Here is a 26,003-nt window from a genome sequence, read left to right as displayed (position 1 = left end):
AAGAACGGGCAGGGAAGTCTCGAGGGCCCAGTACAAACAGAGGCAAAAATCCAGGAATGTGTCCTTCCTGTTGCCTCAGAGCAAAATTCCAAAAAGTACCTTATGCAATTTTCTTAAGAGTAACAGGGTTGAGTGTCAAACTGGAGAACAGCCTCTCCATATAGTTCATCAGAGGCAGGGAACACAGACAGACAGACAGACAGACACGCACAAGATACAGCATAACTCAAAAATGGCAATTACTTTACATCCAAAGTGAAGTGATGGTCTTAAACAGGCTTATTCGAGGCTTGAAAGTGAAAGTCGCTCAGTCGTGTCTGACTCTTTGCAACCCCATGGACTATGTAAGTCCATGGAACTCTCCAGGTCAGAATACTGGAGTGGGTAGCTGTTCCCTTCTCAAGGAGATCTTCCCAACCTGGGAATCGAATCCAGGTGTCCCTCATTGCAGGCGGATTCTTTACCAGCTGAGCCACCAGGGAAGCCAAAGAATACTGAAGTGGGTAGCCTATGCCTTCTCTAGGAGGTCTTCCCGACCCAGGAATCAGACTGGGGTCTCCTGCATTGCAGGCAGATTCTTTACCAACTGAGCTATCAGGGAAGCCCCTCAGTCAGTTCACTCAGTCGTGTCTGACTCTTTGCAACCCCATGGACTGCAGCACGCCAGACCTCCCTGTCCACCACTAACTCCCGGAGTTTACTCAAATTCATGTCCACTGAGTTGGTGATGCCATCCAACCATCTCATCCCTTCTCCTCCTGCCTTCAATCTTTTCCAGCATCAGGGTCTTTTCCAATGAGTCAGTTCTTCGCATCAGGTGGCCAAAGTATCCTCTATTCAAGGCTCATTTGAATATTACTTCTTGAGTGCCTGAGAACTTTGCTCTAATTTTAGTGTCCTAGCCTTCGAAACCCAGAATAAGGAGCCCACTCTAATAAGATCCAGGCTACTGCTTACACTTTGCATTAGAAGCATAGGGCCGACTGATTTCCCCCACATTTTCCTTGAACCCCTCCAGAGCCAGGCATGGTGATGTTAAGTGAGTCTGAGGATAACCAGGTGAAGGTGGTGGTATTGGATTGGAGCCTCCTCTTCCTGCTTTGCTCTCAGGCTCTTTAGATGATGGGAATGTCCCCTGAGCACAGTCCTGACCCAAGCGGTGGAGCAGATCCTCTCTAAAAGCTGGTGGAAGGCGTGCAGCACTTGTTAAAGTTTATAAGATGCTAGCTCTGCAGATTCAAGGCCTCAGTGTGTCTCCCTGTGCCTGCAATGTGCTTCTTTCTGAGATATTCAAACTAAAAGATAGTCGGCTTCCTTGACAGTAATCAGGCAATTGGGAGACAGTAAACTTATGGCCAGAGCCATAAATGTTTCCATGAATTACCAGAATATTTCCAGGTTTCACCATAATCCTGCAGGAATTGGAGCTGTATAGGCACCTTTATCCCTTTTTAACAGGGCTGTGTTAATGTAAATCGATTATTCTAGAGGGAAATGCTGACAGAATGATTTTGTCCAAGTTCCTGAAAACACCCGAAAAAAGTTCTGAGAGCCTTTTTTTTTTTCCCACAATTAAATAAAAATCATGGTGAGTAAAAAAAAAAAGCAAGATTAGAAGGCTTGCCTGAACAGTCATTTAAAAAATAGAAGCTATATAATTTAGATGATTTGTGATAAGAGGTTTGAATGATTCTGATTTGGAAAACTGAACAGGAAAATAACCGGGTGACTCAGCACCCAGAGGCAGGAAGCAAGAGTGAGTCCTCCAGGCCCACAGGAGGCTGAATGACAGACGGGCTGTCAGCATTATCGTTCCTGTGTCAAATCCCCAGCGTGCTAATAGCCATGAGCCCAATAACTCACTTACTGCGTGGGTTAGAGGCAGGCTCCCTGTCAGCTGCTGTGAGAGAATGTTAAGCTAGGTGACTAGCTAGACACTGGTTAGTGTAATATTGCAGCACTCACTGGCGTGACCACCGAGTGATTTAGAGTCTCATCTCTGTAAAACGTGTGTTAATGCTGTACGCCTTTTTCTTCCAGCACCACCGTCTTCAGTCCTGTCAGAGAGAGTAAGCCAAATATCCACTAGTTAGGTACCTAGCTGCAGAACTCTCGAGAACGTGGATGTGGGTGTTTTCGAAGCGCTGTTTGAAGCAAGCGATAGATCTGGCTGTTGGACAATTGTTTTGTGTTTACACATCCATTCCACCACCAAACCTTCAGTTCACACCTGCATCCAAGGATCCCTGGATTCTTGGTGCAAGAAGTGGGCGGGTCGGGGTGGGCACTACTCAGGTGGCGTGGAGTTCCCAGGAAAGAGAAAGAGAGACCCAGGCAGAGCTCAGCATCCTGGCCCACGTGAGAAGGAGCGCTCGGCCTCTCCTCCTCCACTCCTGACTCTTTTCAGGCTTCTCAGGGCAGGGCTGTATGATCCAGGGGTCCTTTCTGAATTCGTCCTAGACCACCCATCCTCCTGAATGTGGAACACCCGTCACCCTAAGAAGGCAAATGCAGGAGACAGCCACAGTCCGACCCATAGAGGGGATGGCCACAGGATGAGGCTGGATAGGAGAAGCTCTTCCCAAATCTAAAAAAGTAGTGGTCAACCCTCCTCAGGTGCCCAGTGTCCCTAAACCAGACACGCCGAAGATGTCTGATGTTTCTGAAATGGGTGGTACCATTTTCTACCAGAAACGCAATTCTAGATGACCACAGATCTCCTAAAATGTCATCTAGTGAAATACATGTCATCTTATCAGATCCTGGAAACCTGGACCCTCTTGAAACTGTATACAGGGAGAGAAAGAAGAGACGCAATGAAACGATGTTCTCAATTTTGTAGGGCCTTTAGAATGGAGTGCTCCTAAAACTCCTGAGGTTCAGGGTGGGGATGAAGAAGCCCTCTAGGAAGTCAGGTTCTTTGGTTCCATGCTCTAATTTCTCTGCCTCTTCACCACTCTCCCTCTCTCTTTTTAATATTTCTCACCAGGGTATGGGAATATTGCTCCAAGCACTGAAGGAGGCAAAATCTTTTGTATTTTATATGCCATCTTTGGAATTCCACTCTTTGGTTTCTTATTGGCTGGAATTGGAGACCAACTTGGAACCATCTTTGGGAAAAGCATTGCAAGAGTGGAGAAGGTCTTTCGAGTGAGTACTGCGTCTGTTTAAACCCTAACCTCTGTGATCCAGTTGGCTTTAGCCTGACAGGATCCAGAAGAAATTACCAGGGTCTCATGCTGTCATCCTCACTTTCAATCGGGTAGTTCAATGTTGTGGTCAGATTTTTTTATTTCGACCCATGGTATTCACAGGTACGGTTCCTAATTCCTGTCTCTTGTCAGTCTCCCTGGAATCACAACACAAGAGGGTTAAGTGTGGATTTTCCAACACATATTTTGGAGGCATGTGGCATACGCAGCTTCTTATTAAAGAAGGAAGATGTGTTTTTTAGTGTACTGGCAATAAAGTGGTGCTCAGGCGCTCAGTTGTGTCTGACTCTTTGCGACCCCATGGACTGTAGCCTGCCAGGCTCCTCTGTCCATGGGATTCTCTAGGCAAGAATACTGGAGTGGGTTGCCATTTCCTCCTCCAGGGGATCTTCCTGAACCAGGGGTCAAACCCGTGTCTCTTGCGCCTCTTGCATTGGCAGGCAGATTCTTCACCGCTGTGCCACCGGGGAAGCCTGGCAATAAAGTAGAGAATTATAAACCCTCCGTTTTGTTCTTGGAGCTCCTTCTCTCTGTTTTATTTCCAAGCCCAGCGTCTTAGGCTGATCCTGGCTTCTAAGACCTCTTCCAGACGCCTGCAGGTCCCAGACGTTGCTTTGTGCTTTGTATCTGTCTCCTCATGGTCCCTTCCTCTCTCTCCTCCCACAGCTGAGCGCTCCCTCAGCAGTAGTCCGCTCACGTACTGACTCATACTAAGGTGTTGATGATTGCTATTGCCTTAGGGGCTTTTTCTTTTTGAGAATACTCACCTTGAAACAAGGGACAAAAATCTGAGTGCAAGGGATTTGTTTACTAGAGGTGGCATTCCTGGTATCAGTGACAGGCATGTGGAGTGATTGGACTGGGATTTCCAATGCCCTTTAGCTCATACCTGATCATAAAATTTAACAGAACACTTGTTTTGTTTAGGAGTAAGATCATTTCTGCTCTCTTTCTCATCTCTTTACCTAATTCTCAAATTTATCAAACTTCCTTCAGGGAATTATTTCTTATGATGGCTCCGTATTTAAAAATGACAATTTGAGCTCTTTATCAGAATCTGGAAATGATGGGCAGAAATAGGTCAGTGATCAGTTCTAAGGCTGCGCTTGTTTTCCGCTCTGAGACAGGAAATCATGACATAAACTTCTCTTTAGAAGACTGTAAGGGAGTGCGCCCCTTGAGCAGTTTCATAAGTTCTTATTGAGTTGAGTGGAGGAATGAGGCTCTAGAGCTGGTTTGGAGATGTCTTCTGCAAGCTCGGGGACTTTGTATGTCCCCGACTTTGTATGAGCTGCTTCAGTTTGCATGTGTGCTTGCTAACTCACTTCAGTTGTGTCTGACTCTTTGCCACCCCATGGACTGCAGCCCACCAGGCTCCTCTGTCCATGTGGATTCTCCAGGCAAGAATACTGGAGTGGATTGCCATGCCCTCCTCCAGGGGATCTTCCTGACCCAGGGATCAAACTCATGTCTCCTGCACTGCAGGCGGATTCTTTACCACTGAGCCACCGCGGAAGCCCCTGCCTCAGTTTACTCATCTGCAAAATGGGGTGGAATTCGAATTTACTTTGTAAGGTCTTGGTGATGGTGAAACGGAATAATGTACGGAAAAGAGCTCGGCACAGGGCCGGACACAGAGTTCAGTGCCGCTGAGTGTCTGTCTCCCGAAGGGGGCACTTGTTGGCAAGTAGGCCATCATTAGAATTTCATGAGTGGCTTGGTGACATGGGGGTCTTCCTGGAAGTTTCCACAACCTTTGGTCTGAATTGCTGGCTGGCCCGCCAGCCTCATTAGAATGTGCACCTGGGCACCGTGGTCACCATGGAAACCATCAGATGCTCCGGTCTCCCTACACCAGACATGGCAACCTTGTTTCCAAGGGCTGTTTTGAACTTCTCAGAGGTAGCCTGTTAGCCATGGCCTCATGGTTTCTGAGTTAGAGAAAAATGAATCTGGTGGCTTGAACACTCAGAAGAACAGAATTCAAGTGGAGAAATGTCTGATCTGGTGTTTTTATTTTTATATCGCTTCTCTAGATCTGAGTTTATTTGTGGAAAGGAAAGATCAGACTACAAGCTTTCGAAATTCCCCCTTAGCAAAAAATAAAATTTGGAAACTGTATTCTAAATGAAGGAAGAGGCTGCAATCATTTTGACAGCATCTGCTCCTGAATTTGGGGACTTAGTTCCCCTAATGAATTTCTTACTGCAAGTAGAGAGGATGGTTTTCCTTCCCCTTAAATCTGCATCTCAAATGGATCATTACCAGGACTCTGGGACAGGGCCTTCAGAATTTCACATTTCACTTTATGCTGATGGCCTGCTCACTTCCTTGCGGTGCCATCAAGGATCGGGAGCCTTTCAGGAAGGCGCCAGCAGGTATCACTGGATTGGCAGCACACGAGGTGTGCTTTGCAAAACGTTGGAAGGTGCTGTGGATGCGTGTCAGAGTGCCAGGAGGATTACGAGCACACTTAGTCTACAAACAAGTGATTCTGCCTCAGTTCGCTTGCCGTGTGCAGTTTTGGTAGAAAGTCTCAAAGCTGGCTATTCATTTGAACTACATCTAAAAGGCCATTTACTCTCGAGAAGTGGAAGTGCTGGTTGCTCAGTCGTGTCTGACTCTTTGCGACCCCATGGATTGCAGCCCGCCAGGCTCCTCGGTCCATGGGATTTCCCAGGCAGTACTACTGGAGTGGGTAGCCATTTGTTTCTCCAGGGGATCTTCCCTACCCAGGGATTGAACCTGGGTCTCCTGTACTGCACGTGGATTCTTTGCCATCTGAGCTACCAGGGAAGCCTTATTTTGAGAACTAGAAATTTTATAAAGCAACAAAGCTTGGGGATGTGAATTTGTGGTTCCCACGAGGGTGATTTTCACTTCTCAGTGACGCAGTCTTCTCCTTGCCCTGGTATGTGGGAACAGTGGAGTCAAGGTAAGATACAGAATCTAGGTGCCGAGATTCTGAGGTGACATAGTTGGATTCTTCTATCCCATTCCAGGTCTGAGCCTCCTTTTAAAGAACTGTTGAGAGTTATTGTATTAATATTATGTAGAAATGCCAAAAGTATTCTTAAATATCCGACTGTTGGGGGTTTTATGGGGTGAATAAATGAAAACTCTTTTTTTCCCCCTCTGGAGTTATGAACTAATTGAGAAATAGATACAGAAGTCAGATGGAGATTAAAAGGCCAGCTTTCGTGCTAATAAGCTCATCAGAGAATGTAGTTTTAGCTTTGATGCCAGAAGGACTTACTAACCATTTTCACCCTGATTTAGGAGGATTTCCATGCTCTGTTAGTTTTATACTGCTGTGTAACGGATTAGGGCAAACGTAGACACTTAAGGCCAGAGAAGGCAATGGCACCCCACTCCAGTACTCTTGCCTGGAAAATCCCGTGGATGGAGGAGCCTGGAAGGCTGTAGTCCATGGGGTCGCTGAGGGTCGGACACGACTGAGCGACTTCACTTTCACTTTTCCCTTTCATGCATTGGAGAAGGCAATGGCACCCCACTCCAGTGTTCTTGCCTGGAGAATCCCAGGGACGGGGGAGCCTGGTGGGCTGCCGTCTCTGGGGTCGCACAGAGTTGGACACGACTGAGGCGACTTAGCAGCAGCAGCAGCAGACACTTAAGGCAGGATTGGTTTATTACATCATTGTTGTGTAGGTAAGACATCCGGGAGGGCCTGGCAAAGGTTCGTGATCAGGATATCAAAGGCTAAAAAGTCAGAGTGTCGACCAGGCTGGGTTCTGGATCTGGGGAAGAGTTCGCTTACACACTCATTCAAATCTTGGCAAAGAATAAGTTCCCTGTGGTTGTAGGACTGAGACTCCAGTTTCCTTGCTGGTCATAGGGTGGGGGCCATTCTCACCTCTGAGGTGGCATACATTCCTTGGCACAGGGCCCCTCATCTTCGAAGACAGCATGGGATCCCTCTTCTATCTCAATGACTTCCCCTTTGCACTCTCCTGTCAGCTGGAGAAAGCACTGTGGATTAAGAGCTCATGTGATTAGATGTTTGTGTGTGTGTTAGTTGCTCAGTTATGTCCTCCTCTTTATAACCCCACGCACCTGCCAGGCTTGCCAGGCTTCTCTGTCCATGGAATTCTTCAGGCAAGAATACTGGAGTGGGTCGCCATTCCCTTTTCCAGGGACTCTTTTCAACCCAGGGATCAAACCCGGGTTCTTCTGCACTGCAGGCAGATTCTTTACCATCTGAGCCACCAGAGAAACCCACAGTTAGATGAGAGATGAGATATCTCACCTTATCTCTTAAGATCAACTGTGCCGTGTAAGGTAAGAGTCATGGGAGTGATTGCTCATCGTGGTCCGAGTTCTGGGGGTCAGGGTGCTGTATCTTTGGCCATTTTAGAGACCCTGTCCCCCGACACCATCTTGGTCTTCGGTAGCACAGGCCTCCTTGGTGAGGGCAGGGTCTGCTCTACTTGCTACACCAGAGAGAGTGAAACAGAGTGCAGTTCCCTTGAAGAAAGTCTTCAAACAAAAGAAACCTTTGAAGAAGGTTTCAAACAAGAGAGAAAAGGGGCCGAGCCAAGCCAAGGGAACTCAGTCCCTTCTGCTGAGTCCGCTGGGCGAGGGAACTCAGTCCCACCTGCCGAGCCCACCGAGCCTGCCAGTGAGGGGACCCGGTGCCTCCTGCCGAGCCTGCCCGGTGAGGGGACCTGGTGCTTCTTGACGAGCCCGCCCGGTGAGGGGACTCGGTCCCTTCTGCCAAGCCAGCAGGGCGAGGGGACCTGGTGCCCCCTGCAGAGTCCTCTGGGTGAGCTCCTGCCCAGCTGTGCTTGGCATGGGGAGGCGCAGGAGTGTTACTCTGGCTGGCATTCTTCTATGAGGAATGTGAGGCCAGGAAAATGGGCCTTGCCCCTCTGCTGATTTACAGAGGGTTAAGAATTCGACACAGCTTACATAGGGAGAATCCTGGAGCGAGGTTGCTTCAGGCGTCAGGCATCCTTTTCCCAGCAACACGCAAAGGATTCTGGTGCGAGTTTCAGAGTGTGGATTTTTTTCCCCACATGGAATTCTCTGACACCAGCTCGGTGTCTTACAATTCAACTCAAGTCTGGCACTGTCTGCCTGGAATTGGCATCAGGTCCCACAGGCTAGGGGCTCAGTCCCACAGGCCTGCTCTCTGCATTCGATGGAGCAAGTCCAGCTTGTTTCTGCGCTTCTGATGAGTGGAGGTTCATGAATCAGAGGTTCCCCCCGACTCCTTCCTTCCTTGGGTTCAGTTAGTTTGTTACAGTGGCTCAGAGAACTCAGGAGGCCAGCCTGCTGACTAGACTAATGCTGTATCACCAGGAGCATTTCAGGGTGTGGATCAAAAGTGAGACACAGAGCTACACGGTGCAAGGTCCCAAACCAGTGGTGCCTCCCCAGGGCTCCGGGGCCTGGCCTGGGGGCACGTGGAGCGTTCTGGTTTACCAGCCTGGAACCTTCTGTGTCTCCTCCATTTTGAATTTTTATGGCGGTTTCATCCCATTGGTGTGACTCATTGAGTCGTTGGCCATTGGCGATTGATTCAATTTCCAGCCCCTCTCCCAGCCCCACTGGAAATTAGGGGTTGCGGGTGCAGTGAGGGTGTGGCTGAAAGTTCGGCCCTCTGTTCCTGGTTTTTTTCTGGTTTCCCTGGTAACCAACTCCCATCCGTAGATGACCCCAAAGCCACTTCTATAACATAACAAAAGAAGCTTTATGGGTCTCGGGAAATTCCAGGGGTGTTAGGAGCCCTGTGCCAGGAAAGTGAAAGTGAAGTCGTTCAGTTGTGTCCGACTCTTTGTGACCCCATAGACTGTGGCCTACTGGGCTTCTCCATCCGTCCATGGGATTTTCCAGGCAAGAGTACTGGAGCGGGTTGCCATTTCCTTCTCCAGGGGGATCTTCCCGACCCAGGGATCGAACCTGGGCCTCCCGCATTGTAGGCAGATGCTCTTACCATCTGAGCCACCAGGGAAGTCCGTAAGACCATGACCAAACCCATCTTTCTTATTCTGAGTCACAATGTCACGCGCATGTACCCAGGCTTGCTCTTTTCCTGCTCTAGTTTCCTTGGCACATCAGCTTTCCATCCACAGACTTACCACCACGTGGTTTGCAAGATGGCTGCCTCAGGACCCGATAGCATGTTTCTACTCAATCACATTAAAAATTTTATTTTTTGAGGTACAGTCGGTATTGTTGTTGTCGTTTAGTCGCTAAGTTGTGTCTGACTCTTGCGACCCCGTGGACTGTAGCCTGCCAGGCTCCTCTGTCCAGGGGGTTTTCCAGGCAAGAATACTGGAGTGGGTTGTCATTTCCCTCTCCAGGGAATCTTCCTGACTCGAATCATGTCCTGAATCGAACGCATGTCTCCTGCATAGCAGGCAGATTTTTTACCACTGAGCCATCTGGGAAGCCCCTTGACTCTGTCAGAGGAGGTTAGTTTACATACGATGGTCACCAACACCAGTAGTGTATTCTTACCCTCTCCAAGGCTGCGGCTGCCTGGGCATTTCTCCAGACATGAGGGTTTTTTAAGGGGAACAGACATGACATTGCTCTTCAGAGCTTTGGCCTCCAGTCACAACCCACTGGCTCTAACAAGTCACCCTGCCCCACCCACCTGGAAGAGGGCCTGGGACGCACTGTTTGATCCCCAGGACGGCGAGGGGGTGGGTAAGTCGATGAGCCATGCCGTGTGCAGATGCCCTCGGACTGCCTGTTGGCTCCGTAGGATGACAGGCATCCCTGGGATTTACATGCAGGCAGCCTTGCTCTTTGGGGACCACATCTCTAGTGATGCTCGTATTGCATCCAACAAAGATGGAGCCCATGATTTGTTAAGTGACTTGCCTAAAACCACAAAGAGTGGAGTGAATGAGCCTGGGCTTGGGACAATTTGTAAATATTTATATAACATAAGGAAAGCCTGGCAGATCAGCGGTAAAGAATCCGCCTGCCAATGCAGGAGACATGGGTTCCATCCCTGGGTTGGAAAGATCCCTTGGAGAAGGAAATGGCAACCCACTCTAGTATTCTTGCCTGGAGAATCCCACAGACAGAGGAGCCTGGTGGGCTACAGTCCATGGAGTTGCAAGAGTCGGCCACGACTTAGCAACTAAACAACATCATGTAGAGCAAAAGTAATTCTTCCCAGGTGTCCAGCAGGAAATCTGAGCAGTTAGCAAGGAAGGATAATTGCTTGGGATTGAGCAGGGCTGACCTTGGTTCCAAAGGAGCTTTTGGAAGTGGGCAGCCTCTCCCTTCCCAGCTGTGGGCGGGCTCTTGCTGGGCTGGGCTGACTGTCGCTTGATTGGACGCTGTAGGAAACTTGGTCAGATTTTGGACTGGATCTCATTTTCCTGCTCTGAGTTGGACTTTGGCCTCTGGTAAAGAGCAGCAGCCTCTTTTCATCTGGCGGGTCCACAGGCTTTCCGATAGAGCCTCTAAAACCAAGGGACACTTTTGTTCTTTGGCCTTTCCCTCCCAAGGAAACAGCAGAAATGTTTATTTGCCTTTGGAACTAAAGGAGCTTGGCTGTAGCTGACAAATAACATGCTACCCTAGGCTTATCAATGCGGTGATAACTTGGGGACTTTAGAACCCGCCAAATGCTTAAGACAGGGTGATGACAGTCTCAATCTGGTAATGATGTTCAATTCGTGGGGGAATTAGTCACTTTGGGTTGGAGAAAGGGGCTGGTGGTGAAAGCCAAGGGCTCCGGAGACCTCTGCGTGTGCCTGGCATGAATCAAGGAAGGGTTTTGAAGAGCACCTTTGGCAGGGGGGCTTCTGTTTCTCACAGGGTTTCTTTGAGCTAGTCCCCACAGCAGTGGGGTCAGCAAAATAATTATTATTTCAAGAAGATAAAAGCTCTTGTTTGGGGAACTGTATGTTATTCTCAGCTCTGTGGCTTCAACTGTGATTTCCGGCTCTTAGCATTACTGGTGAAGGTCACTGGGGTACTAGTCATGCACACCAGCGTCTTGCCTGAGTAGTCAGGGGAGCGGGGGAGGGCCAGGTGGTGGCTGAGAGTGCCTGGCGGTGTGTGGTGTTTGTGTGTGTGAACGCGTGTCTGCCTGTGACATGCCTGTACTAGTGCATAGCGTGTGCACAGTGCAGTCCTGAGAAATAACCCAGGGGGACTAACGTTACACGGATGCCACGCTGTGCTGTGCTGAGTCGCTCAGTCGTGTCCGACTCTGCGACCCCATGGACTGCAGCCCACCAGGCTCCTCTGTCCATGGGAGTCTCCAGGCCAGAGTACTGGAGCGGGTTGCCATGCCCTCCTCCAGGGGATCTTCCCAACTTAGGGACTGAACCCAGGTCTCCCACATTGCAGGCAGATTCTTTACCGTCTGAGCCACCTGTTCTGTGGATTTTGATCAGAGAGAAGACCCTGGTTTTAATGTGAGCAGTTTGCTTTCTTACTTTTCCTAAGGGGCTGGAAGGGGATGGGAGGTAAATGTTTCTGAGATTTGTTTATTTATGGCTGCCCTAGGTCTCCGTTGCTGCCTTTCTCTAGCTGTGGCGGGCGGGGCTGCTCTCAGCTGCGGTGCCCGGACTTATCATTGCGGTGGCTTCTCCTGCTGCAGAGCAGGGGCTCCAGAGTATGTGTGGCTCGCGGGCTTAGCTGTTCTGCGGCATGTAGGATCTTTCTGGGCTTGGGATCAAACCAATGTCTCCTGCATTGACAGGTGGACTCTTTACCACTGAGCCTGGGGAAACGCTGGTAACTGATTTTAAATGCAGAGAAGGCATATATTTTTAAAGCTTTCTTGATTAGGTTCAGAACAGCTGAAATCATTGAAGAATATTGTCCCTAATGTTCATTTGGCACAAACTATATAAGTGACATCCACCAAACAGACTACACGGCATCTCTTAATGCCAGCCGTGACACAGTCTGTCCATGATGAAAGAAAGTGAAAGTCGCTCAGTTGGGTCCGACTCTTTGCAACCCCATGGACTGTACAGCCTATGGACTTCTCCAGGCCAGAATGCTGGAGTGGGTAGCCGTTCCCTTCTCCAGGGGATCTTCCCAATCCAGGGATTGAACCCAGGTCTCCTGCATTGCAGGCGGATACTCTACCGGCTGAGCTACCAGGGAAGCCCTTGTCCATGATGGTCGGATGGTCCTTCTTTTCTCCCTTCCTCTGACGCAGTCTTGCCCGGCTTTGGCTCTGTGGACATTTTGGGCTGGAGATTGTTTTGAGACCTGTCCTGTGCGTTGTGGGATGTTTAGCAGCTCCCCTGGCCTCACTAGATGCCAGTATCATCAGTGTCTCCCGTATGAGAGCCAATAACACATCCAGACATTTTTACATGTCTTCTCGAGGGCAAAACTGTCCCAGCTAAGAAACTTGACTCTGCTGGGATTTAAGGGATCAGTTGTGCCACAGGTCGCAAGGGGTGCATCCTGGCCCCCTGGATGAATCTTCCTCACAAGCTCTTTAGGGCCAGTGCTGTTCCCGCTCAGAGTTCTCTTCTCTCAGATGGGTCCGTAACGAGGGCTTTAGAAACCTTATACTCCGGAAATGAGACTGCTGTCTGTGTGCCGAGTCATGTCTGACTCTTCGAGACCCCAAGTTCTCCAGGCAAGAATACTGGAGTGGGCCATGCCCTCCTCCAGGGGATCTTCTCGACCCAGGGATGGAACCCAGGTCTCCTGCTTGGCAGGTGGGTTCTTTACCACTGGCGCCACCTGGGAAGCCCAGGAATAAGATCATTCTAGCTATTAAGGGAACATGCCTGGAGTCTTGATTCTGATGATATACCCAAAGATAGTTGGTTCCACTATTCTTCAGCAGGCAAACCATCTCAGCACTATCTCTAGCTAGCCCATTGGGGATTAATCTAATGTATGATTTTTCCTCTTTCTTGTCAATCTTTTATAACTGGCCAATGTCCCTTAGGTGTCTCCTGTTGCCATCTGAGATGAATATTTTAATGGCCCTTAAAATGCATCTTCACAGTTTCCTAAAACAGCAAGACTATCAAATTGCCTAAAATATAACTACTTAAAATACTGCCTGGATAATGTTTACCTTTTAAACATTTTTAAGGTAGCTTTAACAGAGTCTCTTTTCGTCTTTCTGGCAAACTTTGATCACAGGAAGCTTCTGGGAATCTGACTGCTACTTTGGGATGGGCATTCATTTACAAACTTCTGTATGCAGGGATCTTTATAGGGAGACTTGTCATTTGTCCAGTGGGATTTGGTTGAGGCAGGCTGAGTATTGTGGGACTCAGTATGGAAGTCTGGAGATAAGGTGCGCATGTGTTTTGAGGATTTACTGTGTGCTGGACACTGGGTTGTGGGCTTTACCTAGAGTATGCTCTCAAGGTCTCAAAGTAAGCTCTTCGGTTTCTCCAGTGGTCATGTATGGATGTGAGAGTTGGACCATAAGGAAAGCTGAGCGCTGAAGAATTGATGCTTTTGAACTGTGGTGTTGGAGAAGACTCTTCAGAGTCCCTTGGACTCCAAGGATATCAAACTAGTCAATCCTAAAGGAAATCAGTCCACAATATTCATTGGAAGGATAGACGCTGAAGCGCCAATACTTTGGCCACCTGATGCAAAGAACTGACTCACTGGAAAAGACCCTGATGCTGGGAAAGGTTGAACGCAGGAGGAGAAGGGGACGACAGAGGATGAGGTGGTTGAGTGGCATCACTGACGTGATGGACATGAGTTTGAGCAGGCTCCAGGAGTTGATGATGGACAGGGAATTCTGGCGTGCTGCAGTCCATGGGGTTGCAAAGAGTCAGACATGAGTGAGTGACTGAACTGAACTGAAGCTTTCAAGGGATAATTCTTACCTTCTTAATTGTGAGATTGGAAAGCTTGAACTGGTTCTGTGAGCTCTCCAAGATCACTCAGTCCATAAGTGACAGCAGAGATTCCAAACCAAATCTCCCATCCCAGTGAGCACACGTAGACTTTGCTTTCCCACCATCCTTCCTTCCCTCTTGCTCTTGTAAGGCAGGGATAGTGTCCGATGGTTCAGAAGAGTCTCTCATGAAAGCTTTAGTAAGACCTGGGGACAGACAAAGATGGCTAGTTGAGAAAAAAACCTAATATTGGCCCTGTCTTTATTTGCAACCAAAGGGTTTTGGTTTTCCAGCTTTATCTCATCTGTGGACACTTTGAACTGGCCTGTTGCCTCAGATTCTTCTCTCTGCACTGGCTCTAGCTCCCGAATCTGGCTTTTTGTTGTCAGACATCTCTTGCTTGATGTTCTCTTCTGCAGATTAATCTAGGGCTGAAGCCCCCTTGCTCATGTCTGCTGTGTGATTAATGTGAAGGTGAACTTGTAGAAGAGGGCCTTGTACTGTCCTGGCGGCTGATTGGTCTGGGCCCACCTCTGCAAGTGGAGTTGCCAGGCAGACTGCGTTCTCCACTCTTCCATTCATTTCTGTCCTGTGTGCAGCCCACTCGATATTGACAGTAAGAGGAACACACAGCTCTAAGCCCAGCTTCTTGGCACATGGTCTTGTCTTCCTAAGGCAACTCTCCTTTTTCTGGATTCATCAGATTGCCTCAGTGGTTTTGAGAAGCTGGGCTTTGAGGGCATTAATGTCAAGATTTTAATTCCCACTGAGGATTTAACTAGTCTTAAACTCGTGGAAGGGCTTCCCTGATGGCTCAGTGGTAAAGAATCTGCCTGCAAATGCAGGAGATGCAGGAGACATGGATTCGATCCCTGGTTTGGGAAAGCTCCCTGGAGAGGGAAATGGCAGCCCACTCCAGTATTCTTGCCTGGAGAATCCCATGGACAGAGGAGCCTGGTGGGCTACCGTCCATGCGGTTGCTAAAGAGTCAGACATGACTTAGTGACTAAATACCAAGGACAAACTCCAAGAAAGTGGTGGGAGAAGCTCTTCCTAAACCACCCTCCAGTCGAGGAAAGTCTCTGGAATGTTTGTATGGATATTCCTTACCCGCTGGGTCATGCCCATGAAAGAGATGGTTGCTTCCTAGAATCCCAGGGATTTGGGGAAGAAAACATTTTATTATTTGTTTGTTTTCTTGGCCAAGTCACGCAGCACGTGGGATCCTAGTTCCCTGACCAGGCATCGAACCTGGGCCCCCCCACATCGGACCCATGGAGTCTTAACCTCTGGGCCACCAGGAAAGTCCCACAAAAACATTTTATATCTTTGCATTTTGAAAGTACTGACAATCCAGTAATGCCTTAGTGTGTATGGTAACTGGTTTTTAAAACTTCCAGGCACTTCTGAGTTATGAATTTAGTCCAAGAATTTTATTAGTACTCATAGTTTTATTAGTATCATAAAACCAGCCTAAGAGGTGGATGATTTCCCATGTTCACCCTTCATCACCAATTTTCACAGGGTGGTTTGGGTCTTTGGAGGACACTCATATAATAGAATAATAACCCTTTACCCTTTTATAGAATTCTCCTCTTTTTTGATATTACATTTATCAATATTAAAAAAAAGGACACCTTTTTTTCTTTTACACTTAGCCTCATGCTAGTTCTGGGAACCAAGCAAGTAATAAAGCACTCTGGAGTAGCTTCTGACAAGTTGCTGTTCCATCACCAAGTCACGTCTGACTCTTCGCAACCCCGTGGACTGTAGCACGCCAGGCTTCTCTGTCCCTCGCTACCTCCCGGAGTTTGCCCAAGTTCATGTCCATTGAATCGGTGATGCCATCCAACCATCTCATCCTCTGTTGCCCTCTTCTCCTTCTGCCTTCAATCTTTCACAGCATCAGGGTCTCTGACAAATTAGGCTCCTAAAAACTGAGGGATGCCATGGTTGACCTGAGTCTGCGCAGTGCAGAGCGGGGTGTGTGGTCTGTGACTGGTATGTCAGTGGTCGTTGATAAATTCTAAGCCACTTCTGAACTTCTTGTTTTAGGAGAGGGAGAGTGTTTAGGATACGTCATTATTGACAGGTGTGCTGGTGCTCTGAACCTTAACCCCAGAGAGGCTGCTCCCTTGGGGGTGACAGCATGCTAGCTATGGTATGGTCGCCCTACTGAGCAGGCTCTGATGGCTTTGAGTAAGAAAGGGCTCCTGAATTGATGGAGCCCAGGAAATGTATATTCTTGTTGGAGGAAGTACACTTTATTTCGGGAGAGAAAATACTTTGAATTTTATTGATATTTTCTGAGAAGAGCTGCGTTTATGCATCGTAGCATTTTAACTTAATGATTTTGTGCTGTATCTTGAAAGTTTGCTGCTGAGTTTAGTCTCTTGTTAAAACAGAGCTGTGGTTCTCACCCTGTGGATGCGGTTCCCTGAATCTTTCCTTGCATCAAGCATTGTTGGTAGACAGAATACTGCTGTGCTCAGTCGCTCAGTCGTGTCCAACTCTTTGAGAATCCATGGGCTGTAGCCCACCAGGCTCCTCTGTCCATGGAGACTCTCCAGGCAAGAATGCTGGAGTGGCTTGCCATGCCCTTCTCCAGGGGATCTTCCCAAGCCAGGGATCGAACCCAGGTCTCCGGCATTACAGGCGGATTCTTTACCAGCTGAGCCACCCGGGAAGCCCAAGAATACTGGAATGGGTAGCCTATCCCTTCTCCAGGGGATCTTCCCGACCCAAGGACTGAGCCCTGGTCTCCTGCTTAGCAGGCAGATTCTTTACCATCACCAGGAAATCGGGTAATCATCAGTAATCCACTCAAGTTCATTTAAAAATATGATTCCTGGATTCATAGTTCCTTTTTTTCTTTATATGTTTTCATAATCAGTGGCACCTCAGTTCAGTTCAGTTCAGTCACTCATTCTTGTCCGACTCTTTGCGACCCCATGAATCACAGCACGCCAGGCCTCCCTGTCCATCACCAACTCCCGGAGTTCACCCAAACTCATGTCCATTGAGTTGGTGATGCCATCCAGCCATCTCATCAATGGTACCTAATGTCCTATTCATGTGTGGGAATTGAGGATTTTTTTTTTTTAATGTTTGCAAGGGATTTCCATCATCAGAAAAGCTGACTATAAAAGTAGAGAGCAAGCCTGTCTTTTCAGATCAGCATATTTCCGTAGAATTAACAGTTTTGTCCTGGCCATAGTCACTGTTTCAGAGAAGGTCTTTTTTTCATTTAAGGTGACCCCAAGAGTATGTTGGATTCTTTAGAGCCTCCTTTAACTTTTTCTTTATGCCTGTTTTGTTCTAGTGTGGTAAAAATATACATAACATAAAATTTGCCATTTTAACCATTTTTTAAAATTAATTAAAAAAAATTTATTGGCCACACCACACGACATTAGGGGGATCTTAGTTCCCTGACCAGGGATTGAACCTGTGCCCCGTGCTGGGGAAGCTCAGAGTCTTAACTGCTGGGCCGCAGCGGAAGTCTCCCATTTCAACCATTTTTAACGGACACTGCAGTGGCATTAAGTGCACTGGCTCTGTTGTGCAGTCGTCGTCACCATCTGTCTCCACTTTAACTGAAACTCTGCCCACTGAACAGTAGCTCCTCCTTCTCCCCAACCCCCAGCAGTCTCTACTGCACTTTCTTTCTCTATGAATTTGGCTGCTCTAGAAACTCCCAAGGGACTCGCACAGTACCTGTCCTTTCCTGACCGGTGTATTTCCCTTAACACGATGTCTGTAAGGATTCGCGCATGTTGTGGCGGCTGTCATCCTTACCTTCCTTTTTAAGGCGGAATGTGTTCCCGGGTAGATATGGACCACGTACTGCTTATCCAGTCATCCGTCTGTCGGTGGACTCGGGTTGCTCGGCCTTTCAGCAATTGGGTATAATGCCACTTTGACCGTGGATACGCAAGTGTCTGTTCGAGGCCCTGTCTTTAATTCCTTTGGGTGTACAGCCAGGGATGGGATGACAGACCATGTGGGGATTCTGTTTCATTTTTCGAGGAGCTGCATTCTTTCCCCTTCCCACCAGCGAAGGCTTCCAGCTGCTGCACGTCTTCACCAGCCCTTGTTCTTTCCTTTTTCTTTAACTTTTATAGGCCACAGAGACTGACGTGCTGGCTGTCCCCTTCAGTCGTGGGGGACAGAGTGGACAGGCTGGGCCCCGCCCACCTCCTTTCCACCTGCCCCCGACCCTCCCCTCCGGCCAAGTCTCCATCCCCGGGCGTGTCCCCACCCTGCGCCCCTGGCCCTGGCTGCCTGCCTGGGCCTCTGTGGGCCGCTGACGCCTGGTTTCCGCCTGGCCCTGCCGCTCTGAAAGCCTTGCCTTCGCCTCATAGGGATTCAGTCTCCAGCTGCTCACAGTGCCCGCTCCTTCATACCTCTCCCCAGGTCAGCTGCCTAATCAGTAATCAAATAAGGCCTCCTGTGTTCTCCGCATGGTGGGGGTATATGACAGTAAAGACGGACAGTCCCTTCTCCCAAGGAGGAAACAGGCGTGATGAAGACCAGTGTCCATCATGAGGCCAGGGCCGGGCAGATGGCCTTGGAAGTCATTCAGCCTCAGGGCATAAGCCTTGAGCTGTCACTTCCCAGCCATGTGACCCCGGGCAGCGCCTCAGGTTCCTTGTTTGAAAAATGGAGATTAAAAACAGGAGCTACTGCTTTGGGCACTTGGTTGATGCATGAGAGCAATGCCTGGCACCCGCATAGCACCTAGTAGATGTCACTTACTGTTTAGCTTCGGGAGCTCAGGGTGGGGCCTTGTGAATTCCAGCTTGTGTATTTGACGTCACACGTCTTCAGTGATGCACCTGTCTTATGTAGCTAATGGATTATTCTCTTTAATTAAAACATAAAGGCTTTGAAGCTAAGGGATACTCTGCCTTTCTTTTACTTTTCTTCTTTTTCTGTGAGATCTTTGCTTCCTAACCAGGGATTGAACCCAGGTGCCCTGCAGTGGAAGTGCAAATTTCTAACTGCTGGACTGCCAGAGAATTCTCCTCTGCCTTCCTTTCTCTGTCTGCCTCTGGGACCTGCTGAGTACCGTGCTTTGCCCGCATAGTCACTCAGTCGTTTCCAGCTCTTTGTGAGCCCGTGGACCATGGCCCGCCAGACTCCTCTGTCCATGGGATTCTCCAGACAAGAAGGTAGCTATTTCTTTCTCCAGGGCATCTTCCTGACCCAGGGATTGTGCCCGGGTCTCCTGCATTGCAGGTGGATTCGGAGTGGGTTGCCATTTCTTTCTCCAGGGTATCTTTCCAAAGCCAGGGATCAAACCTTCATCTCTTGCATCTTCTGCATTGGCAGGCGGATTCTTTACCACTGAGCCACCTGGGAAGTGCTTCCAAGGCATTCAATAAGTACATATTGATGGTGAATTGGAAAGAGAAACAAACAGATTCCTTTCCACACACCCAATATGTGCAGGCTATGCAGTGGTCCCAGTGAACCTGACTGAAGAAGGGATGCTTACTAAGGCAGCCTTTGGCACTACCCTTTGAGGGATGGACGTGGAGGTGGGTGGGGCTGGGGAGATGAAGCAGACGAGCAGTAACAGACAAAGGGACTCTGATGGACAGGAGGAGTTGGGCCTGGGACGGAGCTCCAGCATCAGTTATTACCTTTGGAGGAAAAGATGCACTGGGCATGAATCAGCAAAGGGAGAATCCGGAAGGTCTGAGTGAGCTCCCGCTGTTCGTCTGAGCGAGGGGGGAGGCTGTGCCATTCATTAGTTGCAGCTGCTTAGGCAGATGTGTCCGTGGTGTTCCACCACAGAACACGGAGACACGCGGGTGAAAAGAAAGTCAAAGGAGGAAAATGAATCTATGTTAGCTACACGTTGGCTGCCTCTTCACTTGCATGTGCTCTTACTAGACCTAGACACACAGGGCCGTACATATTTTTATAAAGCAGCAAGGAGTTCCAAGACTTTCCTCCCCAAAGATACCTGGCTCCTCAAATGTCAGCTTGGGACCCCCCTGGAAGATGGATTTTGCTATGCTGCTGTTCAGAGACTGCGTTCTTGCCACCAGGGCTCCACTTAGACTGAGCAATGTCCCTTGGGTTAGTTTTTTTCCAGTCCTTGGCAGAAGTGAATTTTACTGTAAACAACATCAACACCATTTCTACCTGCGCCTGGGGAATAGTTGAAGGGCTTGTGTTAGATTGTTATGATTCATATTTGGCTGTCTCCACATCCACATTCCGCACCCACCTCTCTTCTGTCTCACGGTTAAATACAGATGAACGTGATCCGCATCTCGTATCAGTTACCGGGGTCTTCCCTTGCAATTCGATCAACGCTTTACACTTTAGTTTGAACATGTAGAAACAGGAATCTAGAGCTTGAAGTTAAGAAAAAAAAGCAAAGGAATTTATGTGTGATTTTTAAGGGTAGCACAGGATAGCACAGAAGCTTCTGTGTGATTTTTTTTTTTTTCAAAATGAATTTTATCAAGGACGGTAACAGAGTTGGCACCAAAACTAACAAGAAAGCAAACATCAACATTTGAAACAAAACGCATGCCATCTAAGTGCCATATGGCGTGCTGGCCGTGTTAGCACCATTTTCTTTTTGGCTTTCATCCTTTTCCTGACATCGCTGTCTGCTTCTTGCCTCTGTTGCTCTTTAAAAAAAGTCTCAATTGTCCTTAGCCCTTTGATTCTGTATGTCCGGTGGGTGTCTTTCTCTCCTGCCTTCCCTTTGGAGGCCTGTCAACTTTTCCTCCAGGGAAGAAGGGGAAGAAGACCTGTCCAGATGGCCGGATAAACATGTGACACCTGCTTCTAGGAGCCTCTCCGGGGGGTAGTTGGAGGGTTAGATGAGACCGCTCTCTGCCTGAAAAATGGGCATGCTGCTTTCTGTCTCTTTTCTAGTGTTTTAAAAAAGTGATCATGTCTTTAGCTTTAATAATATTTTGAGAAATATCTTGAATTCAGGTTCTCTCCCATTATTAGGGAAACAGCAACAGGAAAAGAACTCACCAACCAGACTGTGAGGAAAGTTCCTCTTGGTCAAATTGTTTTAAACAATGAGTGGAAGAGGTGTGGGAGATTAAGGAACGAAATTCTGGTTCCAAACTAAGAGTCGTGGAGATGAAGTGTACAGCGGGGGGAATACAGTCAGGAATACTGGCACGTCTCCATGTGGCGACAGATGGTAGCTAGATGTGGCGTGGTGATCCCTTTGTAATATAAGAGATATCGAACCGCTGGACTGTGCGCCCGGAACTAATCTAAGTGTTGTAGGTCGACTACGCTTCAAAAATTCATTAAAAAAATTAGCTTTTCACAATTAAAAGTAAGATCCTTGATGATACTGTTTGGGGAGAAATCTCTGCGTCCGCAGGGGAAATTCTAAAGGCCTGTGTATTTGGCCCAAAGGGCAGCCCTCTTTCATCTCCAGATTTCTGCATGGTTGTGCGCGCGCTCAGTCGTTCAGTCGCTCAGTGGCGTCAGGCTCTCTGTGACCCCACAGACTGTAGCCCGCCAGGCTCCTCTGTCCAAGGAATTTTCCAGGCAAGAATACTGGAGTGGGTTGCCATTTCCTACTCTAGGGATCTTCCCGACCCAGGGGTTGAACCCCGTCTCCTGTGTCTCCAGCATTGGCAGGTGGATTCTTTACCACTGAGTCACCTGGGAAACCTCCTACACAGTTCAGTAAACCCAGTCCTGAATCAGACCTCTCCTTCTTCACAGTGCTAGGCAATATTCTTACTGCTTTGTTTCACCTGAAATTGCCCAACACCCCCTTTTAGAACAATGATTTATTACTATTCCTTTACTACATGCAAACGAATTTCATAGGTAGTACAACTTAACCTACACACCATTTTCTAACTGCAAGATGAAGGAAAAATAAAAGCAAGGTAATTTATAATAAAGGAATTGTATTTTTGTAATAGGTGCTTGGTCATGAATCCCTGGGAGACACATGGACATGGTTAGACCTTGCATCTATTAATACATGTCAGATGCAGAGGCCGGGCCAGGTGTGTTACATCAGTGACTAAGCTGCCGCGGGGACTTTCTTGCCAGGGCTGTGGTTTTCCAAGATAGAGAGCAGTTGTTGGCAAGGTTCCAAACTTGTCAAAATTCAGCCTTCTTGCTGAATTTTACGCTGGAGTCATAGTCTTAGGAAATTCAGCCTGTGTCAAACTGTGCAAAAAGAACTGTGTGTGTGTGTGTGTTTATCTAGAAGGGAGTTATGTTCTCAGCTCATGAATATTCCTCAGTGGGTTATTCATGTTAAATTTGAGATAATCCTTTGACTTAGGACACTAACTCCCCACCCATTATGTGCCAGGAGGGCCCCATCCAGTGGTGACAACCACAAACATTCTCACAGATTTACCAGTCACTTTCTGCTGCCACTGCTGCTGCTAAGTCGCTTCAGTTGTGTCCGACTCTGTGCGACCCTATAGACGGCAGCCCACCAGGCTCCACTGTCCCTGGGATTCTCCAGGCAAGAACACTGGAGTGGGTTGCAATCGCCTTCTCCAATGCAGGAAAGTGAAAAGTGGAAGAAGTCGCTCAGTAGTGTCCGACTCTTAGCGACCCCATGGACTACAGCCTACCAGGCTCCTCCATCCATGGGATTTTCCAGGCAAGAGTACTGGAGTGGGGTGCCATTGCCTTCTCCGAGTCACCTCCTAGGGTATTATAAACCAAATGGGGTTATAAAAAAAATTTCAGGAAGCGCCTGTATAACTTTCAGGAATATAAAGAGTTGCTTTTGCCTTTTCTCCAGGTGCTAAGAAAGAGGGAGCGAGTGTAGAAAAACACACCATGCAGGGCCCCCTGGATGCAGGGTTAGGGGGACAACGTGCAGGACGGCAGTTCGGGGAGACTGGGGAACGTGCAAGGAACACGGATGGCAGGAAGCAGGGCTCGGTAACGGAGAGGGCGGAGGTGGCCTACAGGTCATATCGGGACGGCGTTCAGAGGGGTAAAACAGAGTTCTGCCCAGCGTGAAAGGGGAAGAAGATCCCAGCGGCTGGGACAGCCTGGAAAAGACACAGGAAGTGGGGAGGTGCAGGGTTTGGGCACCGATACATGATCAGCCCCTTGGAGGGTAAGATACAGGAAGATGCGGAGTGTAGACCCGCTCAGGGGGCTGCGTGTGCCTCAGAGAGACGGGGAGTGTAGACCCGCTCAGGGGGCGGCGTGTGTGTGCCAGGAGCGGGGCTCCCCAGCAGCTGTGCTCAGGAAGGGCTTGCCGCATCCGGGACGAGCAGGCGGTGCTGCGGGATGCAGTTACTGAACGGGAACAGGGCCTCGCAGGTTCCGCCGCCGCCTCCGCCAGCGGTCCCGGGATTCGGAAGGCCGTCTGAGAATGGCCCGTCTCTCTTACTTTCCCTGGGGCCGAAGCTACTATCCCTGCTCCTTCTGGTGTTCCCGGAAAGGCATGGTCCTCATCCGCTTCCCGCAAGAGAGGAAGACACAGCGCACGGTTTCCAGGGGCTTCGTGCTGTGTCTCTGGGGAACGACTAGAGCACAGTCGTCGGTAGCATGGTCGTCACTTCCTGTCTCTCCCTTTGCTCCTCCTCTCCCTGTCCTCCTCCTCCTCTCCACCTCTCCTCCTTTCTTTTCACTGCAAAGATTACAAAAGATTAGACGGTCACCGGAGAGACGTTGGAAACACAGAAGCGTACTAAGGAGGGAGAAACCACGTGAAAATCTGTTGTCCAAAGAGACCATCACACGCGGATGACGGTCTTTTCTCTCTGCATTTCTGTGTGGCCTCGAGCCTGGCGCCCCAGCAGGCCCCTCCCCAGCTCTCTTCTGGTCCTCGCAGGCGTCTTCACCCTTGTGTGCCGCTGTCGGGTTTCCCAGGCGGTGCTAGTGGTAAAGAACCGGCCTGCCAGTGCAGACAGAGGTAAGAGACATAGCCTCCATCCCCGAGTTGGGAAGGTCCCCTGGAGGAGGGCATGGCAGCCCTCTCCAGTCTTCTTGCCTGGTGAATTCCATGGACCAAGGAGCCTGGCGGGCTGCAGTGGATAGGGTCACAAAGAATCAGACACGACTGAAGCAACTGAGCACACTCGTGCCCATGTCTGTCCTGGCCACAGCCTGATCCTCCCTGTCAACCCCTCCGGACTACCAGTCTTTCCTCTCGCCCTGGACCTCTCTTGGCAATGCTGCTGGCCCCTCCTGCAGGTGGCAGACCCCTCTGCCTTGGTTGGTACTTGCTCCTTTCCCACTGGTCTGGAGGCTGGCACCACACTTCCTATAACTATCCATCCCAGGAGAGGATAGAGCCTCTTCTACACCACAGTTGAAACTAGCTGGAATTTTTAACAAGACTCTTTTTTTTTTTTTTTGAAGATTTAGGAATGTCAGAGGGATATTACCTAAAGCAGTTAAATCACATCTGATTGTAGTTCTGCCTGATCTTAAGAGTCTAGGATTCCAGCAGGGAACCCATTCCAGGCCACGTCCCTGACCTGCCTCCAAGCAGCTGAAGCCGGTTTACCCTGACATCCAGGAGTGGCAGTTTAGCTGAATCAAGAGACACCAAAAATGGCTACTTTAAACAAACAATAAAAATAAAAACAAATTTAAAGCTATTGTGTAGCTTCCGAATTCTTAAGATGGACGGAGACCTCGACTTGGGAGGTACCCAGGCAAGAGCCATGACCCAGTCATGCCATAGAATTAAACCTGTAAGATGCCACGACTGTGTCTGCCAGGCAGACAGCACCAAGCCCTGCTGCCCCCTGATTCTGGGCCTCCGATGCTGCTACAACTGCCTTTGTGACCATCCCTGGAAATGGGATATAATACCACCATTGGGGCCACCAGTCCCAGAGGGAGTCCGCATGGTCCATGCCTCTTTCTGTAACACCAGTGGTGTGCTGACTGCTGCCCTCCTGCCCCTCGCCCCGTGGAAGTGCCCGTCTGGTCCTATTCAACTCCACCTTGATCTGTGGCAAGGTTCTCGCTCCTTATCTCTACTCTGCTCAGTGTCTTCTTTGAAGAGACTCAGGAGGATCCAGGACTTTTGGGAGGTGGGCTGTGCACAGGTGGTGAAGCAGGTGGTCCCGCCCCAGGGGAGAGCTCTGCATCAGACCCTTGCCTCCCTGCCTCTGGTTCTGCACTCTGAGGGTTCTGCCTGGCAGAACCTAGGGAGACTCAGTCCCTCTCAGCTTCCTTCCTCTCCAGGCCGAGTGGGCATTCCACCCTCTCTCTGGGTCCATCCCTAGCTAAGTCTTATCCAGTGTCTGGGAGATGAAGAAATGGTTACATGCCTCTGAGAATCTTCACCCCTCATTTAAGAATGGCCTTTGGGATTCCAGAGAGAGAAAGGGGGGCACAGGAAACAACCTTCAGATGAACACTTCAGGACCCGCTCTGCCACACCTGCTCTCTACTGCCTCGTTCAGGGTCTGGCTTCCGTCTCTCTGGCTGGATGAGCTGGGGTTACGTGCTTCTGTCCTTGCAGTAGGGAGACCAGGGAAGTGAGTCGCTGGCATTCTTCAGCTTTTGTGCTGGGAAGAGGTCTCTGTCTTTCACTAGAGCAAAGAAGGGGGCTCAGATGGTGGGCAGACAAAAAGGAATGACCAGTACCCTCTAACGTGGTCATGCCCTAGGATCTGATTCCATCACGACGTGAGAGGAGTGTGGTTAGTCGGCCTTCAACAGCGTCACGATGGTCTTGAACAGCACACTCCCAGCGGGGTGTCACAAGGGTGGATCCACTTCCATTTTCTAGTCTTTTCTCAACATGAGGAGAACATCAGAAGGCCTGGATAGACATCCAGGCCTTTTTTTAACATTGTCTTTGGGGGTCTCCGTTTCTGGTTCTCTCTGGAGAATTATTCACGTAAGAGCATGCACATCTCTGTTCAACACTTGGCAGGATTGAAGCCATCTAAAACTGTATGAGAAGGAGAATACGTTTCTACAGAAATTGTCGTCTGCAGAGACGCAG

The 26,003-nt window shown here is 49.1% G+C and overlaps 1 protein-coding gene and 1 non-coding gene across 2 annotated transcripts in view; one reads left to right on the top strand and one right to left on the bottom strand.

The window, feature by feature from the left end:
- The window catches only part of KCNK10 (potassium two pore domain channel subfamily K member 10), a 161,394-nt gene that overhangs the window by 111,350 nt on the left and 24,041 nt on the right, over nucleotides 1–26,003 (top strand). The window contains exon 4 of the mRNA XM_019969363.2: nucleotides 2,990–3,150. Coding sequence (XP_019824922.2) covers nucleotides 2,990–3,150 — 161 coding nt within the window. The remainder of the gene's footprint in view (nucleotides 1–2,989; nucleotides 3,151–26,003) is intronic.
- On the bottom strand, nucleotides 9,114–9,186 carry TRNAC-ACA (transfer RNA cysteine (anticodon ACA)). The gene has a single exon. It is a non-coding gene; the product is annotated as a tRNA-Cys (tRNA).

The sequence above is a fragment of the Bos indicus genome, chromosome 10 (assembly GCF_029378745.1).
Source record: "Bos indicus isolate NIAB-ARS_2022 breed Sahiwal x Tharparkar chromosome 10, NIAB-ARS_B.indTharparkar_mat_pri_1.0, whole genome shotgun sequence".
NCBI classification, from domain to species: domain Eukaryota; kingdom Metazoa; phylum Chordata; class Mammalia; order Artiodactyla; family Bovidae; genus Bos; species Bos indicus.
Note: the sequence above shows the minus strand (reverse complement) of the source record. Positions and strands in the feature narration are given on the sequence as shown.